We start from the raw sequence: 22,331 nt of genomic DNA on the forward strand, positions 1-22,331 counted from the left end.
TTAGTCATTATATATGCAATTCAAAAAAAAAATCAGGGGACAATATTTATGAACATCCTAGATTGTTAGCAAGTGAGAGTTGTAATCTAAACCTAATTTTATGGGACGATTAAAATTAAAGTTAAAGTATGGTTTAATGAAATACATATAATAAAAATCATATTTAACCCAATTACTTTATGGATTCATCATTCTCTTAATAAAAATCATATTTGAAAACATTTGATAACTAACATCATTTTAGTCTTAGCATGTTGTATTATTTAACACTATAAATATTCTGCTATTTGGTTTTTGGACAAACATGAGAGAATATTAACTCATTCAACCTTTATCAACAAAAAACCAAGTAGAAGCAAGCAATGCAAAAACAAAAAAAATATCAAATCCAATTGTACAATTTTCCTTCCATATATATATATATATCACCACCTAAATGATTTTCCATTAATTCTTTCTCCAATCATTCCAATAGAAAGAAACTAACAATGTACAGAAAAAAAAAGAAAAAAAAAAGAAAGTAAAGCATCCACTAATCAAAACCTAAATAATTGTTTTAGGAAGTAATATGATTTTGGGTTGAATTTACATTTGATGAAATTTTCATGAAAGACTCGATACTAGGAGTTAAATTGTATTTTGTTCCCTGAACTTGTATTTTGTTCCCCTGTACTAAAAAACATGAACAAATTAATTTTTATACGTTAAATCAAAGAACAAATTGGTTCTTTTTGTTAAAAAATTCATCTATTTTTACCATTAAAAACAAGTGTGAGTAACAAAATAATGAAACAATTACACGTAACATGTCATGCATACCTCATTCTGATGTATAAAAATTAGTTTTTAACAATAGAAATAGATAGAATTTTTAACACAAGGACTAGTTTACTCTTTGATTTAATGTACATAGATCGATTTGCTCATTTTTCAAGTAAAAGAGACAAAATGTAATCTAACTACCAATACAAAGGCCTTTATGGTACTTTTACCATTCAGATTTAAGTTTTGTAGGTTCAAAATATCTAATGTTAACCAATACATGATATACATTGTCATTACGCACGGTGAAACCCGAATCTAAGTACTCGAAAATTTAGACCCTCAACCTTAACCAAAAATACTAAAACTTTAATAAAAATTGAAATTTTAACATATATAATTCTAAAGTTTTATCAAACAAGTCCATAAAAGCAAAATCATTTTGTCACCTCTACCAATTTGGGACATATATTCTTTTACTATAATTAAATATGAAAGTTTTCACATAAAATAAATAAAATTCCTCAAAATAAATAAAAAGGAAAATGCATGGCTATCAAGAGGTGACATTAGGGCAACTTGGCAAAATCATAGGGTGGTCGGAATTGGACCAATATCAAACTTGATGTGTCAATTTTATGATTGTGGCCTTTCCTTGCCCCTTTTTCCCTTCCAACATATATTTCTTAGAAAATTGAAAGGAAAAAAAAAATACTTAAACGGTGTTTAGCCATTATTCTAAACGCCGTTAAAAATAACGGCGATGTGTTCACGTGGGTCCCTATGAGTGGATGGTCCTAAAATCGATGTTGACATCTGAATCCCTTCTCAATTGATCTAATCTTTCTCAATTTAAATGGGACCCACCGACAAAACCTCATCACATTCTTTGTTATGTGTGTTCATGACGCGCTGAAATGATTGGGTTTAATAGTACTAAAGGCTTCGTTGATTGGAGCGTGGTTACACTCGTGGTTGGTTTTTAGGGGGTGAGTTAAAATTGACTACATTTCTTTCATGTGAGCATGTACGAAGTGATAATTAGTTGGATCACTCGAATGAAAGAGAGCGTGGACTGCACTTTCCTCCATTGTTAAAATTATTGCTACCAATAAGTGCAATATTAAAACATATTACATTATTAATAGAATACTTAATTTCAAACTTTTGAGGTAAAATTTTTGAAAGAGGTGATTATGAATCTTAAATATAAATCATAAAATAGATATTAAAAATAAAAAAAAATTATTAGTCCTCAATACGTTTTTTTAATAAATTAATTGATTTAATTTGATATACCATATAATTAAATTATATTATAATATGTTATTAATAAATTAAGGATCATTACAAACAAATATAATTATTATATTATTTAACACGTTATATATAAGTATTGTGTATTGATAGTGTATGGACTAATATATTATTGGTGTATCAAATATAAATCAAAATTATAAAGTAAAAATTGATTGACAAAATATCTATTAGCAAAGTAATTGTTGTTGTTTTTTGGATAAAAGTATCATGAAGGCCATTGTACTAGGAGTTGAATTACATTTCATTCCCTCTACTAAAAAAATTAGGCAAATTAATTCATATATGTTGGATTAAAGAGTAAACGACCATTCTATTAAAAAAATCATTTGTTTTTACTATTAAAAATTAGTTTTTATACATTAACATGAGGTACATGTGACACACCACATGTCACTGTTTAGTTATTTTGTCAGTCATATCAGTTTTTAATAATAAAAATAGATGAATTTTTCAATCAAAAGGATTAATTTGGTCATTAACCTAATATACAGTGACTAATTTACTCATTATTTGAGTAAAGAGAGCAAAATGTAATCTAACACCTAATACAAGGACCTCCATAATACTTTTACAGTTTTTTCTTCCCCTGTTAGTATTCATCAAAATGATTAAAATTTAAGATAAAAGAAATTACAAATGTGCTGTGTTTTTAGTTTCATCATGTTCAAATTTTAATCTATTTTTGCTTCATATTAATTTAAGAATACATACTTTATTTATGTTAGTAAATTATAAAAAGATATGGAGGGAAGAGAGCGTGTATAACACGAGCAAAGGAAGGGAGTATGGAGAAAAGAATGGGATAGGAGAATAAACAAGTAGACCCCACAGTCAGTAAGGAAAACCCTAAATATTATAAGTTTCTTTATAAAGCGTAGGCAGCGTAATAAGGCGAGGCCAGCTGATTTATTTTATTTTCAATATTTCAAAAATAAAATAAAATTTTAAATAGGTTAGATTTTAGGGTATTTGTTTAATTATCTAAATTAATCTATTCAATTAAATAATTTGTATTATTTTTAAAATTAGCCGGCGTTTATTATACACTAACACTAAAATAAAATAAAAGGAGTAGAACAAAATAATTAACAATTACTCTCCCATACCAAATAAAAAAGATTTCAACCAACTAATTATCAAAATAAGTTTGAAAACTTACCAACTTAAATCAACCCAAACCAATTTAATTATCAAACTGGTCAGAATCATCAATTTTTATAAAAATTAATATATAATAAAACTATCTCAATTTTCAATCTTTTACCTTAATATATACATCGATTCTCAATCTATTTAATCATTAATTCATCCAATCAATTTATTTCAATTAAATTATTTTTAAAATTTTATATTTAACATGCGTGAATTGAACTAATAATGGACCACTTTTTATTTTTTTTTCTATTTATTAAATAACAAAAAGGAAATTTTTTTAAAAAATCCCATTATTATGGCCTCCATTGTTCCTTATCTCTTCTTCTATCCTAGTCCCCTCCTGTTTCCTCCATTAGACCTCCCACCAATTTTCTCCACTTTCTTCTATATTCTCTCCCTTTTTTAACTTCCAACAAAAACCAAAAACCCCAATTTAACGCCCCCACCCCTTGTTTTCCTTTTCCATGACCAAATTCTAGCAAAAAAAATGAAGAGAGATCATCAAGAAATTTCTGGGAGTGGTTCAAATCCAGCTGAGAGTTCATCCATTAAAGGGAAATTATGGGAAGAAGATCCAGATGCTGGTGGCATGGACGACGAGTTATTAGCTGTTTTGGGTTACAAAGTTCGGTCATCAGATATGGCGGATGTAGCTCAAAAATTGGAAATGTTGGAGAAAGTTATGGGTACTGCTCAAGAAGATGGGATTTCACAGCTTGGTGATACTGTTCATTTTAATCCTTCAGATCTATCTGGTTGGGTTCAAAATTTGTTGATCGAGTTCAACGGTTCAACAACAACACCAGATCCCAATTTCAACGATGATTCTGAGTACGATCTTAGAGCAATACCAGGGGTCGCCGCTTACCCACCGGTGAAATCGGATCCGGGTCTAGAAAATACCCGGAAACGAGCTAAAACTGAGTCGTCGTCATCATCATCTTCAACAACTACTCGTCCTGTTGTGTTGATTGACTCACAAGAAACTGGGGTTCGACTCGTTCATACATTAATGGCTTGTGCTGAAGCTGTTCAACAAGATAATCTTAAACTAGCTGATGCATTAGTGAAACATATTGGGTTACTTGCTTCATCACAAACTGGTGCTATGAGAAAAGTTGCTACTTATTTTGCTGAAGCGTTAGCTCGAAGAATTTATAGAATTTTCCCACCAGATTCACTTGATCCATCATATAATGATAAGTTACAAATGCACTTCTATGAAACTTGTCCTTATTTGAAATTTGCTCATTTTACAGCTAATCAAGCCATATTGGAAGCTTTTTCAATGGCTAATAGAGTTCATGTTATTGATTTTGGGCTAAAACAAGGTATGCAATGGCCAGCTTTAATGCAAGCACTTGCATTAAGACCCGGTGGACCACCGGCGTTTCGATTGACCGGAATTGGACCACCTCAACCGGATGATACTGATGCGTTGCAACAAGTGGGGTGGAAGCTAGCTGAATTGGCCGAACGCATCGGGATCGAATTCGAGTTTCGGGGATTCGTGGCTAATAGTTTAGCCGATCTCGAACCCGAAATGCTCGATATTCGTCCTCCCGAGATTGAAGTAGTAGCGGTGAACGCTGTTTTCGAGCTTCATCCCTTGTTAGCTCGACCGGGTGGGATCGAAAAAGTTGTTTCCTCTATTAAAGCGATGAAACCCAAGATTGTCACGGTTGTTGAACAAGAAGCGAATCACAACGGTCCGGTTTTCTTAGACCGTTTTACTGAAGCTCTCCATTATTATTCTACTCTTTTCGACTCGTTGGAAGGTTCGGGGGTGGCGCCACCGAGTCAAGACCTGGCTATGTCCGAGTTATACTTAGGAAGACAGATTTGTAACGTGGTTGCTTGTGAAGGGATGGACCGAGTTGAGCGACACGAGCCGCTGACTCAGTGGAGAACTCGGATGGAAACGGCCGGGTTTAGCCCTGTTCATTTGGGTTCCAATGCTTATAAACAAGCTAGTATGTTGTTGGCCCTCTTCGCCAGCGGCGATGGGTATAGAGTGGAGGAGAATAATGGGTGTTTAATGCTTGGGTGGCATACAAGGCCACTTATCGCCACCTCGGCTTGGCGACTCGCTGGTACTGAGTCAGGTAGTGAGTTAACTCAGGAGCTGAGTTGAGAAAAAGTAAAAAACCTGTTGAAAAGAATAAGTGGGGTCTATATTTTAACTGAGTTGCAGAATGTACGAGTGAATGAAAAAAATGAGGGTAAATTAAAAACCAGTCCAAGTGTGTAATTCTAGTTTTTCTTTTTCTATTTTTTTCCCACTTTTTAGTATTGTTTTTAGTTTCTTTTAGGGTAGATTTTTTTTCTTTTTTTAAATGGGGAGCCTTTGTAATTTTCAAGGTTGGATCTAATGTGAAGGCAAATCTTTTTATTATTAATATTTTTAAATTATTATTTGGGTGTTAGCATAATGGAAAAAATAAAAGAAAAAGAAAAAAGAGTTGTATTATTGTGGCAGTTGCATGCCCTTTCTGGCCTGCAAAATTTGTATTTTGTATGGTGATGTTTTTGACCTTTTTAGGGGAAAATAACATTCTTATCACAATTTTGATTCCAAGTAATTTGAAATCATTCGTACGTGACTTCACATTTTAAGTCATAAGAAACGAATGATTTGAATTCTTACTTATTTTAATTCAAAATTTTGGATTTATAATTCATAAAAACATTAGACTCAAAAATAAATTTTAATAAAAAAAATGTTTGTTTAATATTCAAGTCTTGAACTTAGCTCGATCAACTTATTTTCTAAGTATATAATATATATTATGTAATTTATAACACATAAAAATTAAATCTATATTCATATACACTCTAATGCAAATATTTAAAAATTGTTAAGTTGACTATATACAAAATTTTAATAAATGGAAAAAGAATATAAAATTATTAAATATTAAATTAAAAAAATACTATCTAAAAAATAAAAAATAATATAGGCAAACCTAAAATAGCCTTAAGTTAACCAATTACAAATATGGACCAGCTTAGTCAAAATTTTATGTTCATATTTCAGGTCGGGGCTCAACTTGGGCAAGTGTAAAATGTATTAATATCATTTTTAAACCCAATTTGATCTGACCCATTATGTAGCACCCCTCGCCCGATCTGGTTGCCAAACCTAAGCTATAGGATACTACAACAGTCCAACTTGCACCTTTACTACAACACTCATGTTGACGCAGCTCGCGTATTGACATAATTCGCACATCAATACAACTCACAAATTTTTACAACGCACATACTATTACTTTACAAACCAGCTCACACTTAGATACTTTACAGAGAGTTCGCACATACACACCCTACAAAGTTAGTTCACATATAACAACTTTAATGAATCAGTTCGCACACACTTGACAAACCCAACTTGCATATACATCACAGAGTTAGTTAGCGCATGACTACTTACAGAATCAATTCAAACATATGTTATAATGACAGTTCACACATTGGCACATCTCGCACATTTACACGGTCCACACATTGACATAGTTCACATATAAACACAACTTGCATATAAACATAGCTCTCATATAAATATAGTTAGCATATAAACATAACTCAGATTGTCATAATTCACCTCATAACCATTTATATAGAATTCGCATATAATTATTTTATAGGTTAAATACAATGATAGTTTGCATATTCAAGTATTTGCATATTCAAGTAATCACATATACCAAATAAAACCTAAATACATTCACCAAGTATTCAAGCATAACAATGAACAAATGCTTCTTTCATCGCTTAAGGCATTTCCAGCAACCACACACATACACACGCATATATATGACATATAGCCATTCAAATTCCAAGCCACATTTATGATCCAGAATATCATAATTCGATATCTCATAACATCATCTTTTCTTACCAAACTATACCTACAAATACCATTTGGATGCCATTCAAGACATTGCATTAAGCTATCACCTAACCATCACATATTGAACAAATTTATACTATTCTCATAGCATTACCTCAACCATTCCACATTCAAAATTTGGCTATCATACACATTTATATACATAACAAGTAAACATTCAAAATCAGGTATCATTAGGCTCAAGTTCATGAGCAATCAAATTGACACATATACAATACGACTCCTATATACATGCCACATAACCAAGTTCAAAATGATTAAAAATCTATCGAGTCAGAAGCTGGATAGTGTGGACTCCGAATTGATCTGATCGACGTGTTCCATAAAAGACAATTACAAGACAACTACAAGACATGAAACGTAACTAAATAAGCATTATAATGCTTAACAAGTTCATAAAAGTTAAAACAGTAAACTCACCTCAATTCACAATTAACAAAACAAATTAACTAATTATACCACTTTCCTGTTTTCACATTTAACATCCATAAGGTGAGATCATTAGACTTATAGCATTTCAATCTATAAGATAAAATTAAATTCCATTCAATCAGTATCATCAAATATATATATTCTTTAGTTACATTATTCAATTATTATATAACATATCAATTCAGAATATATATAATCATTTCAATCATTCAATCTTATTTTTCCATTTCTATCACATTACATATTACTATTCATTCAATTACCTTATTGCCATAATCATTTAGCCCAATTAACTATAATAAATAGAAACAAATAAGTGGGTAACCACCAAAACACACCAAAATGCTTGTTCAAGCGATAACTCCAATACACACATGAGCACTAAAGTGCTAAGCCTGGATGCATCATATGTCATAAGACATTACATCCCTCTAGAACACACCAAGCTCTCTATATACACAATCAGTAACAGTGGTCTCCGTAGAGAAAATTAGTAACAGTGGTCTCCGTAGAGACAAAGCTCGATAATTCGCAACAAAAGTTGGATTTTGGTATAAACAGTGAATTCTTTGTACATCAGTATCATCACATACCATATCCCGAACAACTGGATTGGCATACCAATTGTATCCTATCAATTGGCATACCACTTGTATCCTATCTTTTCTTACGTTCAACTGAGCACATTTAGCACATTAGTACATTTTTTTACAATTCAGTCTTTTTTTTCACCTTTTTATCCCAATTTGTATACAATTCAAAATACATTCACACAACATAAATTTATAATTCAAACACATAAATTACATTTGCATATAGAACTATACCATATGAACTTACTTTGGCAAAAACGATAGTAAATGAGATGTCGAGGACTACTCCGTAAATTTCCCTTTTTCTTGATTATCTACTGGTTGTTTCAAATCTTGATCTATTCAATAATTCATTTCAATTTATTAGTTTCAATAACTTATACTATCCCATTCCATGTATATGACATTAATTTCACTTTTCAAAATTTCCCCAAAGTTTCATATCATATTTGATTTAGTCCCTAAAATCGAAACAATCATATCTTTTACGTTTAAGCCTCATTTTGCAGTTCGATTTCAATCAAATCATCCTACAGCCCTCTAATATCTATAATTATAGAAATTTCATGCTAATTTCAAATTATTTTCACTTTAGTCTTCATACTCAAAACTAGCATTTAAACTTTACAATTAAATCTCTTTTTCATTTCTAACCTTAAAAGCTAACATTTAAACATCAAAAGTTTCAAAAATTCATCCATGGTAACTTTTATAAACTTTAATAGTTTTACGAATTAATACTCGAGTTAGCTAAATCTAACTAAAACAATATCAAAAACATAAAGTTTACGAAAAGACGAATTTTAGAATCACATACATGCAAGGGCCGAATGCTATGGAATTTTTGAAGCTCTCAGTTCTTCCTTCAATGGTGAAATTCGGTGGAGAAGATGAGAATGAAACTCATTCTCTTTCTTTCCACTTTTGTTTCTTTTAATTAATGCCTTAATTTCATTTATTTATCTTTAATTTTTAACAAAAAATGTTAAAATCATGAGATACTAATATATTATGGTCTAATTTCCATTTAAATCCTTAAAACTATTTCTATTTAAGCCTTTTAACTGATAAAAATCAATAGCGATTAATTTTTATAATTTTTACGATTTAATCATTGTACCTTAATTACTAACCATTCAATAAAATTACCGGATCAAAAATCAATATAACACTATAATAGACTCATAAATATTAAAAAATAATATTTAATGACTCGATCATTAGAAAATCGAATTCTAAAATCGTCGTTTTTGATACCACTAAAAAATGAGTTGTTACATATTAACACCTCTATTTAAGCTTCAAATCAAAATGACCCAATCTCAAATAATTCAACTCAAAATGATTGGAATTAAAATTGATCTAAAATTTTAAAAACTCACATTAGCCTGGTTCATAGTGATTCTACCTGCCCAATTGCCTTGTCTAATTCCATAATATGTTATATCATATAAAATTTAATATTTATGTATTTACATTATATATATTCTTGATACATTTATTAAACTATTCAGAACTATCTTATTTTTAAAATAAACAATATTATGTGCTTGAATAAATTTAAATTTACATATTTTAAGATATGACAGTGATAGTCGTAAAACTAACTAAAAAATCAACTAAGGCAAACGCACCTATTAAATAGTAGTATAGTTTTGGTGAGACTGGGAATACCGTATCCACGAGGATTAAAAGTACTAGTAATGACCGTCTTTTTATTATCTAACCTAAGAATTAAAGGATGTTTTTAAACTAAAACTAATTATCTAATTAACTAAGATTACAACAGAGATTAAAGTTGGGAAATACTTTTTAGAAAATCGATGGAGAAGACAATACCCAAAAAAGAATCCAAGGAAGATAATTATTGAAAATGAAAATGTATATATGAAGGGCAAAGTCAAAAGTTTTAGTTGTTGAAATAAAGAGGGGTGAACTCAAGAGTTTTATAGTGAAGAGGATAAATAAGATTATAAAATTTTAAAAGGATTAAAATTTTAAAAAATTTTATGGTAGAAGAATTTAAATTAGGGCATTTATTTTTAAGAAGAGTTAATTGAAGAGATGCACTTCTATAATTTAATTAAGAGATTCAATTAGAGGTGTTTGTAGCTTAATCAACTCAATCATCTTTGCATATTTGGACTTAGATTTTTTAATCTTAATTCAACTTAATTCGTTTTACTATTTAAAAATAACAAAATATCTAAATTTTTTTAAAATTTAACTTCATTTTAATTTGATTCAATTCATGAACACTTTTAAATTTAATGTCCCTATTTCTTAATTTCGCCCCTCAAAATAATCAAATAAGAAGGTAAGATGAACATGAAAAGTAAAATTATTATTTTTTAAGTGTAGAGAAGGCTTGAAGAAGATATTTAATTTTTTTTTAAGTTCTAAGGTATATTAAACAATTATGCATTGCAACCCACAAAAACTAAAAAGCATGCAATTAACTTGTCGATCATTACATCCCACCTAATAAATTGAAGACATTATAAGTAAAAAGAGTGGCTTAGTTCAATCCATTTGTTACTAGAATTAACTTTTAGTTAATATTATATATATAATGAAAGGTGATGTTTTCACACCTTCTAAAAATCACTCATTTTATCTTAGAAATTTTTTAAGTAGTTACAAGTATAGGTATAATCTGATTGAATAGTTGTAATTAGAGTTAAAATAATATAAAGTATAATTGAACTGAAAATTGGAATATATTAAGATTTATAATTTTAAAAATTTTAAAGAATTTACAAATATAATCACAAATACATACACAATTGCAAATAATATATGTTTGGATAATTGTAATTAGAATCAAATCAATACAAAATACGATTAAACTGGAAACTAAAATATATATTAATTTGAATGTATATTAAAATAAATTTGGATAGAGCTCATGTATAATGAAATTTAAATCCAAAATAAATTTTTAAAAAAAACCACATATTATATTTACTTATGGTGAGACTTGACTTAGAACGTTAAGATTCCTAAAACTTCAGCATTACTATTTCATTCAAAATTTCTTTAATTTATCTTAAATAATGATACATTTTGAATTATGTACTAAAGAATATTGACATATACAAAGTGGAAGAGAACTGGAACTAAAATCATTACTAACAAATATGCTCAACTCAATGCTTCAAAAATATGACATGGTTGTAAATAATTAATAATTTTGCATCAAATAAATAACTAATAATATACTATATAATCGATTGAGTCTTAAATTAATAAATATCATTATTGTTGTCTGATAAATCATAATATATACATATTTTTATCCCATGCTTGACATATTTTTGGATGATTTAGCATAAGATTTAGTGAATTTAATGCTCCTAATCCTTTAATTTCATCTTTTATACTCAGAAGGAGCTTAGGATAGCAAAAGAGCATGAAACGGGCCAAAAACGGACAAATTGGGCCTAATTCAGTGTTTCACACGGCCTAGGCATTTTCACACGGGTAAACCACACGCCCGAGTGTGACACACGGGCAGGCCACACGCTCGTGTGTCATGGCCGTGTCGACATTAAACCAAGTCAGAATTGCACATGGCCTGAGCACTTGCACACGGGCGTGGCACACGGCCGTGTCCCTATCGAGCCAAAGTCTAATTCTATTCGGAAAAAGGGTAATTTTAGGCTATTTTGGGCATTCCAAAGTCTATATAAACACCCTAGAAGAGGATAAAGGGAGATACACAAAGTAGAAGGTAGGAAATACTCAAGGACATCCATCGGAATCAGCTCGGAAGCAGGATCTACTTCAAGACTGAAGATCTCCATTCAATTTCCCTAGAAGTTCTTTGGGTTTCTTTATGTTTTGTTGTTTTCCCAATTTTAAGATGTTTTCCATTATTATGAACTAAACTCCCTAAATACCTAAGGGAGATCAAACCTAAGACAGATGTTATTACTATTTGATTTATATGATAAATACTTGTTCTTATTCTTAATTGTGAGTTTTAATTCTTGTTTTGATATTTCAGGATATTAATTCAGGTTTTGATGTGCTTATTCAGTATAGCAGAAGTCCCTGTTTAAGAGTAGATCATTCATAATTAAGCGGAGCTGCATGCAATCCTAGAGATAAGATGACATAAATCTGCCAGATTAGAGTCAAATCTAATAAGAGAATCCATAGATCGAGTTAATGCAACAATAGAGGTTTTAATTAGAAAGAGATTTCGATTAATCAACTTAGAGTTAGTTGTTTTTAGTCTCGAAAGAGATAATAACATAAACTAGGAATTTCTACGGATTAAGTCAAGTGAATAAATCGTCTAATTCAGAAGTAATAAGTGAAGTCTAGGTGGATTCTTCCTTGGTTATTGTCTTCTCCATTGATTTTCTAAAAAGTATTTCCCAACTTTAATCTCTGTCGTAATCTTAGTTAATTAGATAATTAGTTTTAGTTTAAAAACATCCTTTAATTCTTAGGTTAGATAACAAAAAGATAGTAATTACTAGTACTTTTAGTCCTCGTGGATACGATATTCCAAGTCTCACCATAACTATACTACTGTTTGATAGGTGCGCTTGCCTTAGTCGAATTTTTAGTTAATTTTACGACCATTACTGTCATATCTTAAAATATGTAAATTTAAATTTATTCAAGCACATAATATTGTTTATTTTAAAAATAAGATAGTTCTGAATAGTTTAATAAATGTATCAAAAATATATATAATGTAAATACATAAATATTAAATTTTATATTATATAACATATTATGGAATTAGACAAGGCAATTGGACAGGTAGAATCAATATGAACCAGGTTAATGTGAGTTTTTAAAATTTTAGATCAATTTTAATTCCAATCATTTTGAGTTGAATTTTTTGAGATTGGCTCATTTTGATTTGAAGCTTAAATAGAGGTGTTAATATGTAACAACTCATTTTTTAGTGGTATCAAAAACAACGGTTTCAGAATCATGTTTTCTAATGATTGAGTCAGTAAATATTATTTTTTAATAATTATGAGTCTATTATAGTGTTATATTGATTTGTGTCCGGTAATTTTATTGAATGGTTAGTAATTAAGGTACAAGGACTAAATCGTAAAAATTATAAAAATTAATCGCTATTGATTTTTATCAGTTAAAAGGCTTAAATAGAAATATTTTTAAGGATTTAAATGGAAATTAGACCATAGTATATTAGTATCGCATGATTTTAACATTTTTTTGTTAAAAATTAAAGATAAATAAATGAAATTAAGACATTAATTAAAAGAAACAAAAGTGGAAAGAACGAGAATGAGTTTCATTCTCATCTTCTCCACCGAATTTCACCATTGAAGGAAAACTGAGAGCTTCAAAAATTCCCTAGAATTCGGCCCTTGCATGTATGTGATTCTAAAATTCGTCTTTTTGTAAATTTTATGTTTTTGATATTGTTTTAGTTCGATTTAGCTAACTTGAGTATTAATTCGTAAAACTGTTAAAGTTTATAAAAGTTACCATGGATGAATTTTTGAAACTTTTGATGTTTAAATGTTAGCTTTTAAGCTTAGAAATGAAAAAGGGATTTAATTGTAAAGTTTAAATGCCAGTTTTGAGTATGAGGACTAAAATGAAAAAAATTTGAAATTAGCATGAAATTTCCATAATTATATATATTAGAGGGCTTTAGGATGATTCAATTGAAATCGAACTGCAAAATGAGGCTTAAATGTAAAAGATATGATTGTTTCGATTTTAGGGACTAAATCAAATAAAATATGAAACTTTGGGGAAATTGTGAAAAGTGAAATTAATGTCATATACATGGAATGGGATAGTATAAGTTATTGAAACTAATTAATTGAAATGAATTATTGAATAGATCAAGATTTGAAACAACCAGTAGATCATAAAGAAAAAGGGAAATTTACGGAGTAGTCCTCGACATCTCATTTACTATCGTTTTTGCCAAGTAAGTTCATATGTTATAGTTCTATATGCAAACATAATTTATGTGTTTGAATTATAAATTTATGTTGTGTGAATGTATTTTGAATTGTATACAAATTGGGATAAAAAGGCGAAAAAAAAGACTGAATTGTAAAGAAATGTACTAATGTGCTAAATGTGCTCAGTTGAACGTAAGAAAATATAAGATACAATTGGTATGCCAATTCACGTTGTTCAAGATATGGTATGTGATGATATTGATGTACAAAGAATTCACTGTTTATACCAAAATCCAACATTTGTTGCGAATTATCGAGCTTTGTCTCTACGGAGACCACTGTTACTAATTTTCTCTACGGAGACCACTGTTACTGATTGTGTCTATAGAGACCTTGGTGTGTTCTAGAGGGATGTAATGTCTTATGACATATGATGTATCTAGGCTTAGCACTTCAGTGCTCCTATGTGTATTGGAGTTATCGCTTGAACAAGCATTTTGGTGTGTTTTGGTGGTTACCCACGTATTTGTATCTATTTGTTATAGTTCATCGAGCTAAATGATTATGGCAATAAGGTAATTGAATGAATGGTAATATGTAATGTGATAGAAATGGAAAAATAAGATTGAATGATTGAAATGATGATATATATTCTGAATTGATATGTTATATAATAATTGAATAATGTAACTGAAGAATATATATATTTGATGATACTGATTGAATGTAATTTAATTTTATCTTATAGATTGAAATGCTATAAGAACTATATCTAATGATCTCACCTTATGGATGTTAAATGTGAAAACAGGAAAGTGGTATAGTTAGTTAATTCGTTTTGTTAATTGTGAATTGAGGTGAGTTTACTGTTTTAACTTTTATGAACTTATTAAGCATTATAATGCTTATTCAGTTACGTTTCATGCCTTGTAGTTGTCTTGTAATTGTCTTTTGTGGAACACGTCGATCAGATCAATTCAGAGTCCACACTATCCAGCTTCTGATTCGATAGATTTTTAATCATTTCGAACTTGGTTATGTGGCATGTATATAGGAGTCGTATTGTATATGTGTCAATTTGATTGCTCATGAACTTGAGCCTAATGATACCTGATTTTGAATGTTTACTTGTTATTTATATAAATGTGTATGATGGCCAAAATTTGAATGTGGAATGGTTGAGGTAATGCTATGAGAATAGTATAAATTTGTTCAATATGTGATGGTTAGGTGATAGCTTAATGAAATGTCTTGAATGGCATCCAAATGGTATTTGTAGGTATAGTTTAGTAAGAAAAGATGATGTTATGAGATGTCGAATAATGATATTCTAGATCATAAATGTGGCTTAGACTTTGAATGGCTATATGTCATATATATGTGTGTGTGTGTGTGTGGTTGCTGGAAATGCCTTAAGCGGTGAAAAAAGCATTTGTTCATTGTTATGCTTGAATACTTGGTGAATGTATTTAGGTTTTAATAGGTATATGTGATTACTTGAATATGCAAACTATCATTGTATTTGACCTATAAAATAATTATATGCGAACTCTATATAAATGGTTATGAGGTGAATTATGACAATTTGAGTTGTGTTTATATGCTAACTATGTTTATATGAGAGCTTGGGAAATGTTACACACTGAGCTCGTAAATTACACTATTGTTTGTTATTCTATTAGGTAACCAACATGTAACACCCCAAACCCGGGCTAGACGTTATGGCCGAATCTTGGAGAAGTCACAAAGAATAAGTTTAGTTACGTAAAATCATTACAGTTATTTAACTCATATACTTTATATCCATTTTCGAAAATGTTAGTTAAATTGTTTTGTTTGCCGAAACCTACTTTACAGCGGAAGCTCAATAAATTGATACGTTTTCTAAATCCAATTTGTACTTTTAGAAAAACCTCATTTGCATAAAAATCGTCAATTTCATAAAATAGTTTATCATAGCATGCAAGTTATTAACAAACCAAAAACCACAGTTAAAGATCATTAAGTTTAGAGAGTCCCAGATATTACAAACTCTCAGAATATAACCCAAAATAGTAAATAAAACCATAAATTAATAACTTTAAATAGTTTTACGGAAAAGTGGTCACCGCTGAGTCCCTGCTATACTGATCCGCCTAAGACTGTGGATTACCTGACAGTACAGACAAACAGATGTGAGTTTACGTAAACTCAGTGTGTAACCCAACAGAATTAAGAATGCAATCATACAAAATCATATACACAGTCAAAATTAGATACAAATTCAGATAACAGATTCCGAAACAGATATGCAAAAGTTCTACCCCCATCCTCTATACACCAACTTCGACCATCCCATCACACCATGTGGGGTTAAAAACACCTACTCATCCCTACAAGCCATGTTGTGCCATTAAGACACATATCAGATAGTATGCAGCAAGCTGCCAGAATAAAGGCAATTCAACGCCGAATAGAATACTTCCTCCTTATATACAAATCCCATCCCAAAATAGATACATATCACATAAACATAATTAATAGATTAAACATGCGTATCATGCTTATATATACAGATATCTATGTAATTAGATACGCATGACGTTATCATACTCAGAACAGAATATCTGGCTATCAGATCTACAGTTCTAGGGTTTCTTTAGCCTTTACTAACCCAATAGTAGGCCCACAATCGAATGGGATAACCTGTGCGACCCTAGGGGAAATTTCAAAAATATGGGCCCACACGCTAGATTGACCTTGCCCGTATGGCCCACACGCCTAACATGGCGTAGCCTGTGTGGCCCACATGGCCACACTCAAGCCATCACACGACTGTGTGCTGCGCACGGCCATGCTTTCATCAATCACACGGCCCTGTCTCACACACGACCATCCACACGGCCGGCCATACGCCCGTGTGACATCAACAATGGTCATTTTCGGCTTTGCCAAAACCTCGATCTCTGTGTTTCAGGTATACACTTGGTATCAATTTGATGCAAAACCTAAAAATAGAGTATTCCACACCTTTTTAGCAACCAATTTACAAGTTTAATACGTCATCCATTAAAGCGAAAATCGATTTACCGCCTACCAGAAACGACCACAACCTCAATTAAGTATTTGACATAAAAATCGATGCTTCACCATCTTCACCTAAGCAACAGAATTCATTGATTACTCATCAATATCGATTATCATAACATTTCCCAAAACTTAAAATCTAACTTTAACAAAAGCCAAGTCTTTACTTACTAACCTGATTGAAGAATCCAAATCGTAAAAGTAATAATTGATCAAGAAAAATGACAGCAACAAAAGAGGTAAACAAAAATTGAATGTGAAACAATGTAGGAGGGGAGAAAAAAAAGGTCAAAGAGAAGGAAATTGACGATAGGAAATTTGGGAATTTTTGGAAGAGAGAGAAAAGAAAATAAAAAGAAAATAAAATAATTAAAAACAAAATGATAATCCAAATCCCTCAAATCTCTCCCACTAACCCCACTACCAAACCACCTACTCAGAATTTCATTTCAAATGAAATATCATAAGTCCACTAAATAATGATAAGGCTTAATTCCAAAAATAACATAATTTGCTAAAGGTAAGGCTTGAACTTAGAGCCTCACACATACACCCAAAACACTTAACCACTGAAACAAATTCACATTTGTGTCAGATATTTACAGAAACAAAAACAAATTATTTAAGGGGTTACAACTCTACCCCCTAAAAGAAATTTCGACCTCGAAATTTACATGATCAAAATAGATGAGGATATTGCTGATATATAAAGTCTTCAGGTTCCCACGTGCCTTTCTCAGTGCCATAATGTCGCCACAGAACTTTCACTAACAGTATGGACTTCCTCCCCAGAACCTTAATATTGTGATCTAGAATCAGAACTGGCTCCTCCTCAAAAGTCAAGTCCGGTCTATTCTCAATCTCCTCAACAAAGACTATGTGAGATGGATCAGACCGATATCGCTTCAACATCGACACATGAAACACATCATGGATATGGTCTAACTATAGAGGTAGCTCCAACTGATAAGCGACCGGTCCCATACGTTTCAAAATTCGATATAGCCTAATAAACCTAGGGCTCAACTTGCTCTTATGATCGAATCTCAGAACTTTCTTTCATAGAGAAACCTTCAGAAACACAAAGTCCCCCACAGAGTACTCGATATCACGCCTCTTCAGATCTGCATAAGATTTTTGTCTATCAGAAGCTGCCTTCAAACGATCCCGAATTAATCTAACCTTATCTTTAGTCTTAGAAACCAATTCAGGACCCAAAACTCGTTGTTCACCCAACTAAATCCAACATAGCAGAGTACGACTCTTACAACCATATAAAGCCTTGTAATGTGCCATCTGAATGCTAAACTTGAAACTGTTATTGTAGGCGAACTCAGCTAGCGACAAATAATCCTCCCAACTACCTCGAAAATCTATCACACAGCTCTGAAGCATATCTTTCAGTATCTGAATCACCCTCTCAGATTGACCATCAATTGAGGATGGAATGCAGTACTGAAGTCTAATCTTGAACCCAGAGCCTCATGCCACTTCTTACAAAACCAAAATGTAAAGCGAAGATCTCTATCAGAAATAATCAACATAGGAACCACATGCAGTCTAACTATCTCAAAGATATAGAGCTTCGCTAACTATTGTAGAGAATAATCCGTCCAAACTAGAATGAAGTGAGCAGACTTGGTCAACCGATCCATGATGACCCAAACAGAATCCTTCTTATGAGTGTCAAGGGCAACCCACTAACTAAGTTCATCGTCACGCTTTCCTATTTCCATAAGGGAATCTTAGCTGACTGCAACAACCCCGAAGGTAACTAGTGTTCAGCCGTAACCTGCTGGCACGTCAGACAGCGAGCTACGAAATCCATAACCTCACTTTTCAAACCCAGCTACCAGTACAACTCACAAAGATGTGATACATTTTATTACCACCGGAATGCATAGCATAAAGGCTACTATGTGCCTCCTTCAGAATCGACTGTCTAAAATTTGAATCATTCGGTACACAAATTCGTCTTCGGAAATACAGAACACCATCATCACTCAACCCAAAATCTGAAGTACTGCCACTCTCAACCTGACAAAACCGCACACCCAAAGACTCATCCACATCTACTTATCTCGAATCTGAGCAATCCAAGTTAGCTAAATTGTAACTCAGCTAACAGACTCCCATCATCGAATAGACTAAGACGAGCAAACATCGTCTTTAAATCAGTCATCGCTTTACGGCTTAGAGCATCGGCCACCATATTAGCCTTACCAAGATGATACTCTATCATGCGGTCATAATGCTTGAGTAATTCAATCCATTGGCGTTGCCTAAGATTCAAATCTTTCTGTGTAAGGAGATACTTGAGGCTCTTGTGATCAGTGTAGATGATACACCTCTCACCATACAGATAGTGTCTCCAGATTTTCAACGCAAAGACTACTGCAGCCAGCTCAAGATCGTGCGTCAGATAGTTCCCTTCATGTGCCTTAAACTGACGGGACGCATAAGCCACAACCTTACCATCCTACATCAGAACCAACTCAAATCAACATCCGACACATCACTGTATACCACAAACTCCTTACCGGATTCAGGCTGTATCAGAACAGGTACCTGAGTCAAAACAAACTTAAGCTTCTCAAAGCTCGCTTTTTGCTCATCAGTCCAAACAAAAGAAACTCCCTTATGCAGAAGCTTAATTAACGGAGCTGTAATCAGAGAGAACCCCTCGACAAATCGCAGATAATATCTCGCCAAACCCAAAAAGCTACGGATCTCAGATACGTTATTAGGCTGCCTCCAATCCAGCATTGCCTTTATCTTCTTCGAATCTACTTGAATCCCCTTAGCAGATACCATATGCCTTAGAAAAGTTACTTCTCGTAACCAAAACTCACATTTTCTCAACTTAGCGTAAAGCTACTTTTCACATAAAATCTAAAGCATTAACCTAAGGTGCTCATCATGCTCATCCTCGGTCTTGGAGTATACCAGAATATCATCGATAAAGACCACAATAAACTGATCCAAATACAGTTAAAAGACTCGATTTATCAAATCCATGAATATCGCAGGAGCATTTGTCAGACCAAAAAGCATAACTAAGAACTCTTAATGTCCATAGCGAGTCCTAAATGCAGTCTTATGAACATCAGCTTACTTAACCCTCAACTGATGATACCCAGATCGAAGATCAATACTAAAAAACATTGAAGCCCCTCGAAATTGATCAAACAGGTCGTCGATCCTCGGAAGCAGATACTTATTCTTCACAGTCAACTTATTCAACTGCAGATAGTCAATAAATATCCTAATGGTCCCATCCTTTTTCTTCACAAACAGAACCAGTGCCCCCCATGGAGACATACTAAGACAAATGAAACCATGTTTTAGAAGTTCTTACAGTTGAGCCTTAAGCTTTGTAAGCTCCTTCGATACCATTTGGCATGGAGCAATAGACACTGAAGCTGTACCCAGTAGAAGCTTAATTTCGAACTCGACTTCTTGATTCAGAGGTAAACCCGATAACTCCTCAGGAAAGACATCTAGAAAGTCCTTCACTACTCTTATACTCCCAACAGAAGAATCTCTAGAATCAGGAACACTGACATATGCCAAGTACGCCTTACACTCTTTTCGAATCAGTGTTTCAACCACAAGAGCGGAGATTACATTGGATAGATAATCTCGACGCTTACCAATCACTACCACCTCCATATTATCCTTGGTCCTTAGAACGACCCTTTTAGATGCGCAGTCCAAACTGACCCGGTGCTTAACCAACCAGTCCATAACCAAAATTAGGTCAAACTCCCTAAACAAAAGCTTCATCATATTTGTGAGAAAAATAATCCCTTGCACCACTAAAGGAACATCCCTATAAAGTTTACTAACTAGAACAGACTGCCCCAATAGACTCAATACAATAACCTCACTAGAAGTGCTCTCAACAGAAATCCCTAGAGTTATAGATACAGTACTAGCTATGTAGGAGTGTGTAGAACCTATGTCTATCAGAGCAGTATAAGGTACATCAAATATAAGAAACGTACTAGTGATAACATCAGGAGTATCCCTATCCTCTCGATGTTGTACAACATAAACTAGTGCAGGTTGCCTCGCCTACGTCTGACTAGCATCTCTGCTCGGTGCTCTCTGCCCACGACCCATACCATTACCACTTCTAGCCTGTCCATGACCCCTAGGTGGCTGCTGAACTACCCTCTGAGGCTGCAAAGAACCCGATGTTGAAGCTAGCATCTGATCAGCCCTCTATGGACACTCTCTAATACAGTGCTCTAGAGACCCGCACCTCAAACAAGCCCCTATCCTCCTCCAACATTTGCTCGGATGGCACCTACCATAATCACTACATGTCTGCAACCTAGTAGGAGCAACAGAGGCCCTTACTCTAATAGGCCCATCAGATCTGGCTTTTTTTTAGGCTTTAGAATAGAATTAAAGGACTCTGAATCCCTCTTATTCTTGCCTCTCTTACGGTTTCTATTTTGGTGCTCCACGCACTTAACATCCTTGACTCTCAACCAGAACTGTGAACTCTCACTCTTTTTGTAGAGCAATCAATACTTTTAGATTATCCCTTAATCCGTCCTCAAATTGGACACACCTCTCATACTCAGTCGCAACCATGCCTCGAGTGTAGCGACTTATCCTCAAAACTTAACATCTTTGACTCTCAACCAGAACTGTGAACTCTCACTCTTTTTGTAGAGCAATCAATACTTTTAGATTATCCCTTAATCCGTCCTCAAATTGGACACATCTCTCATACTCAGTCGCAACCATGCCTCGAGTGTAGCGACTCAGCCTCAAAAACTCGACCTTATACTCGGCTACAGATCTATCACTTTGCGTGAGATTTATGAACTCACACCTACGAGCATCCACATAATTAGCTCTCACATACTTGCTCTAGAAGGTAGTCTTAAAGAAATTCCAATTCAGATGATCAGGCTGGGTACCCTCCTCAACTATCAACCACCACTGATAAGCCTCATCGCAAAGCAAGGAGACTACACCTTTCAGTTTATACTCAAGAGTGTAGTCCAGATCATTCATGATCATCTCGGTGGCCTCTAACTAGTATTTAGCCACATCAGGGGCGACTTCATTGACACCCCTAAACAACTCAGCACCATTAAATCAAAGTCGTTCAGTTACTGACCTTCAGTCCAAGCTTCAGAATGGGGTCTAGTGACC

General features: G+C 32.8%; 1 protein-coding gene across 1 annotated transcript; it reads left to right on the forward strand.

Annotated features, from left to right (window-relative positions):
* The first annotated feature begins 3,521 nt into the window (after nucleotides 1–3,521).
* On the forward strand, nucleotides 3,522–5,644 carry LOC107887343 (DELLA protein GAI-like). Its single transcript, NM_001425977.1, has one exon. It carries the CDS (start codon nucleotides 3,725–3,727, stop codon nucleotides 5,369–5,371), a length of 1,647 nt encoding a protein of 548 aa, NP_001412906.1. The 5' UTR covers nucleotides 3,522–3,724; the 3' UTR covers nucleotides 5,372–5,644.
* The last annotated feature ends 16,687 nt before the right edge of the window (nucleotides 5,645–22,331 follow it).

The sequence above is a fragment of the Gossypium hirsutum genome, chromosome A07, assembly GCF_007990345.1.
Source record: "Gossypium hirsutum isolate 1008001.06 chromosome A07, Gossypium_hirsutum_v2.1, whole genome shotgun sequence".
NCBI classification, from domain to species: Eukaryota; Viridiplantae; Streptophyta; class Magnoliopsida; order Malvales; family Malvaceae; genus Gossypium; species Gossypium hirsutum.